Source organism: Helianthus annuus, chromosome 1 (genome assembly GCF_002127325.2).
Source record: "Helianthus annuus cultivar XRQ/B chromosome 1, HanXRQr2.0-SUNRISE, whole genome shotgun sequence".
Taxonomy (NCBI): domain Eukaryota; kingdom Viridiplantae; phylum Streptophyta; class Magnoliopsida; order Asterales; family Asteraceae; genus Helianthus; species Helianthus annuus.
Window position 1 is genome coordinate 96,155,008 of NC_035433.2, and position 4,926 is coordinate 96,159,933.

Consider the following 4,926-nt stretch of genomic DNA (forward strand, 5'->3'; position numbering starts at 1 on the left):
GAAGATATGCTCGAGACTCCTGTGATCGGTGTAAATGGTGCACTTGGTACCGTACAGGTAATGTCTCCATATCTTAAGCGTGAAAACAACTGCTCCCAATTCCAGATCGCGGGTAGTGTAGTTCCTTTCGTGAACTTTAAGTTGACGTGATGCGTAGGTAATGACCTTGTCACGTTGCATCAACACGCAACCAAATCCTTGGATGGAAGCATCGCAGTAAACCACAAAATCGTCTGTGCCTTCAGGCAATGAGAGGATAGGCGCGCTACAAAGTCTATCCTTCAAGTGCTGAAATGCGGACTCCTGTGCATCACCCCAACGATAGGTGACACCCTTCTGAGTCAGTGAAGTGAGAGGTTGCGCAATCTTGGAGAAATCTTTGATAAACCTTCTGTAATATCCTGCCAAACCCAAGAATTGGCGGATCTCTGTTGGTGTGCGGGGTGCAGGCCAGTTCTTGATCGATTCAACCTTAAATGGATCCACATGAACTCCATCCTTGTTTAGCACATGGCCTAGAAAGTGGACTTCGCGAAGCCAGAAGTCACATTTCGAAAACTTGGCATACAACTGCTCTTTTCGAAGAAGTTCCAGCATAAGTCGTAGATGCTGCTCGTGTTCCTCCTGACTCTTAGAATAGATCAGGATATCGTCGATGAACACAATAACGAACTTATCCAGGTAAGGCTTGCACACTCGGTTCATGAGATCCATGAAGACCGCTGGTGCATTCGTCAGCCCGAATGGCATAACCAGAAACTCGTAATGGCCGTAACGAGTTCTGAATGCTGTTTTGGAGACGTCCTCATCTCGGACTCTCAGCTGATGGTATCCCGATCTCAAATCAATCTTAGAGTAGTAGCTCGACCCTTGCAACTGGTCGAACAAGTCGTCAATACGTGGAAGAGGATAACGATTCTTCACAGTCACCTTGTTAAGCTCGCGATAGTCAATACACATTCTGAAAGTACCATCTTTCTTCTTTACGTATAACACTGGAGCTTCCCATGGCGAAGAGCTAGGACGTATGAAACCCTTTTCCAAGAGTTCTTGTAGTTGTGTAGACAATTTTTCGAGTTCTGATGGAGCTAGACGATATGGTGCTCGAGCTATGGGCGCTGCTCCAGGAGCTAGCTCGATTTGAAACTCGACCTGACGATGAGGCGGAAGTCCAGGCAATTCCTCAGGAAATACGTCAGGAAAGTTGCGTACAATAGGAATGTCTTCTATCTTCCTTTCTTCCGCGGATGTATCAGAAACGAGGGCTAGAATAGCGGTGTGGCCCTTTCGCAAACACTTCTGGGCCTTACGGAAAGAGATGATGCCTACAACAGCACCACTCTTGTCGCCACGAATCACGAGGGGTTCTTTATCAGAACGAGGGATACGGACAATTTTCTCCTTGCAAATAATCTCCGCTTGGTGTTGAGATAACCAATCCATCCCAATGACAACGTCAAAACTACCCAGAACGATAGGAATGAGGTCGATAGAAAAGGTCTGATCGGCAAGGACAAGCTTGCAACCTTAACTACATGTGTAGCCTCTAAACTTTTACCATTTGCTAACTCTACGATGTGCTTGGTGTTCAAAAGGGTTGGATTATGCTTAAGCATCTGACTAACTCTTAGGAACACATATCTGTACCTGAATTAACTAAAATAGAAACAAAGAAATTGTCTGGTAGGAACTTACCCGCCACAACGTTGAGGTTGTTTCCTTCTTCCTCTTGTCCATTCAGAAGCTCATGCTTACCAGTCCTGCGGTTATCCTTATTGTCTCCATTATTGTCCCCGTTGCCCTGGTTGCCGCTGTTGTCACGATTCTGTCTCATCTGCGGACAGTTCCTCTTGAAGTGACTCTCAGCACCGCACTGGTAACATCTCTCATTACCCTGCTGGTGTTGCCGTTGGTTCCGGTTTGCAGGATATGGGCTCCTACAGTCTCTAGCCATATGTCCCAACTTCTTGCACCGATGACAACACGATTCCGCACATGACCCGCTGTGGTGACGTTGGCACTTGCGGCATCTCGGTTTATTCCCGAGGTATCTCCCCTGATTTTGGTAGTTCAGCCCGAGTTTCCTGTGCGGTTCCCGTCGTATAGAGCTAGGACCCTAACCTTGGTGCTCACCCCAACTATACTTGTTACTAATAAGAGCATTTGCATTGGAAGAGCTACGCTTGGGCAACTTGCCCTCTTCCACCGCCTGATCGGTGAGTTGGTACGCCAAACGAACGACTTGCTGGATTGTGGGAAGGTTAGCCGCACTCACAGACCCTTGGATTTCCGGGACTAAGCCTCTGAGGTATAGCTTGATTCGCCTAGATATGGGTTGTGACATGTTAGGACATAAGGCAGCCAAGTCGTTGGACCTCTTTGTGTACGCCTCAATCTCTGATCCTTCCATCTTCAAACCATAATACTCTATTTCAAGTTTCAGAATGTCATCCAGGTGGCAGAACTCTTCCTTAACCAAATCCTTGAAGTCGCTCCAGAGGGTGGCATTCGCGTCTGCCAACCCGAGCATCTGAACTTGTGCGTTCCACCAAGAATACGCTTTCCCTTGCAACATGACAGTAGCGTACTCTACTCGTTTGCCAGCAGGACTTTCATTTTCTTCGAACGTATATTCGATTCTTCGGATCCAGTGTAGAAGGTCGATTGTCCCTCCAGTGCCATCGAAAGTGGGAGGTTTACACTCCAAGAACGCCCTGAAGGCGCCCATGCGGGATTGGGTGTGCATGGGTTGACTCCCTGATTGGGTTGCTAAGGCTTCAGCAATCCGTTCGTTAATCAAGGTCGTCAGCTGACCCTGGGTCATGTTGAGACGCCCACTCATGATCTTCACATCGAGGGGAACACAGGTAAGAAAGGTATCGCAACATGCGTAAGTGTGGGGTGACAGAAGAGAGTAAGCACACAAGGTTCAAATAGCAATTATCACGTTAACTAATGCTCAGTGTAAACAATCTAACCGACAATATAACATAAATCATACCACCTATGGTGTCGAGTCTTGCACGTGGAGCGAAGCGTCGTTGTGGATCGTTGAGCACTGTACCGGTTATAGTCTGGTTTCATCAAAAACTTTCCCCTTTTTAAAACCAAGTTCACTATAACCAATGGCTCTGATACCAATCTGTCACACCCCCAAAATCCACCATGCGGAGCGCCACCGCTTGGAGGCATGACATGACCAAGATCGAGCCACCAATCATATTGAACAACGTATTTAAGTAATTAAAACCAACCACAATACAATTGGTGACCAAAAGCCAGTTAACCAAGTTTTAAATTAAACAGCGGAAGCATAATACGTAATCCCAAAATATAAGTTCATAGTCCATAAGTTTAAAATCCAAAACGTAGATTTAATAAGTTCATAAGGATTAAGTGTTTATTACGGAACATGACAGTCCGTATCCCACAACGACTCCTTCCTCGTGCAAGCTCCAAGCATTTAACGACCTGTCAGGCATGTAACAACGAGTCAACAACAAAGTTGAGTGAGTTCACGTTTAGTTGTTTAGTTTTGAGTTGTTTCTGAAAACGTGGTTTGTCTTTCGTTGGCGTAATTGCCGTGGGGGTTACCCCGTAGTTGAAAGTAAGATTAACCAGTTCATTCTTTATTACCCAAACCATTTCCATGATTAGTGGGGGCTTCCCCATGTGAACTACTAGACCGTATGATATCGACCACTACGCAAGTAAGTTGTGCCCTACATCAGTGTCTATCATCACTGATGGTTTGCCATAGTCCATTAGTACACGCCCGTCCGACTGGCACGGTGTGAGGTTTGTTAAACCTAATAGCGCTATTAACTAATGACCCGCTCGCCATTGGCCTCGGCGATTAAGTCGATATAAAATGAGGGACTTATGATAGAGTTTTGTCTAGTAAGTTTAAGGTTGTTGTCCTACACAAGGAGGACGAACGTACGCAGTTCTCCTAAAGAGAATACGCAGGATTAATACTGGCATCCTACCCGAGGAGGATGGCCGTACATATCCTACCTAAGTAAGATATGTAGATTCCGTTTTAATTCTTTAACCCATTCCCAAACCACCGGGAATCCCATGCCTTAGAAAGTGTGTGAACTCACCTCGGTTTGCTCGGTTAGATTCTCAAATATAGCTAACAGTCAAGGTCAGTCAATCACGTCCTAATATAATTTACCAGTTAGTCATTTAGTGGCTTTCAAATAGAACACAAAGTTCCTACACGTATCTATCACACAACATGCATCGTTTTAACGGTTTATGCCCATCTAAGTTTCCCATCCACTCCCCACTCAAAATCAAACATACGATAATGCACATAACATATATAACATGTTAGATCATTCACGGATAGCATACTCGACATTTAGACACGCAAGTCACAACTTATCTCAATTCAGCATTTATATTCAAAACCGGCTGTTTTCGGACATTTTAATAAAATAGTTAAATTATTCCAAAAATTCCCAAATTTTTACAAGATGTCTTAAACGTTCCATATTTTATTGTGTAAAAATATCGGGGTCCGGTTCACTACCAATATTTTATAAAAAATCATATTCCGGACTGAACTCAGATTTATGTATTTCTGACCACAGTCCACGGAACAATTTATTAAAAATTCATCGAGTGTCCGATTTACGAAATTACAGTGGGGTAATTACAGATACATCAGTTTTCATCTACTGTATGAATTCCATGAGCTGATTCATCATATTTTTCCAGTTATGACCAAAAACATAACACCTATTTTCAGCAGTAAAAATGCAGCTTGAGCTGCTGTTACAAAATGACCTTTTAAAAATAGTAAACAGAGTCCAAAAATTATGATTCCGGTGCCATTAGAACCGTATTTCCTAATACCACATTTTAGAGTCAAAATATCAGTTTTTTGTAGCGTTATGACCTGTTTACAGCCTGATG

At 44.1% G+C, this 4,926-nt stretch overlaps 1 protein-coding gene across 1 annotated transcript; it reads right to left on the bottom strand.

Annotated features, from left to right (window-relative positions):
* Positions 1–2,116: 2,116 nt before the first annotated feature.
* On the bottom strand, positions 2,117–2,728 carry LOC110930442. Its single transcript, XM_022173748.1, has one exon. It carries the CDS (start codon positions 2,726–2,728, stop codon positions 2,117–2,119), a length of 612 nt encoding a protein of 203 aa, XP_022029440.1.
* Between the last annotated feature and the right edge of the window lie 2,198 nt (positions 2,729–4,926).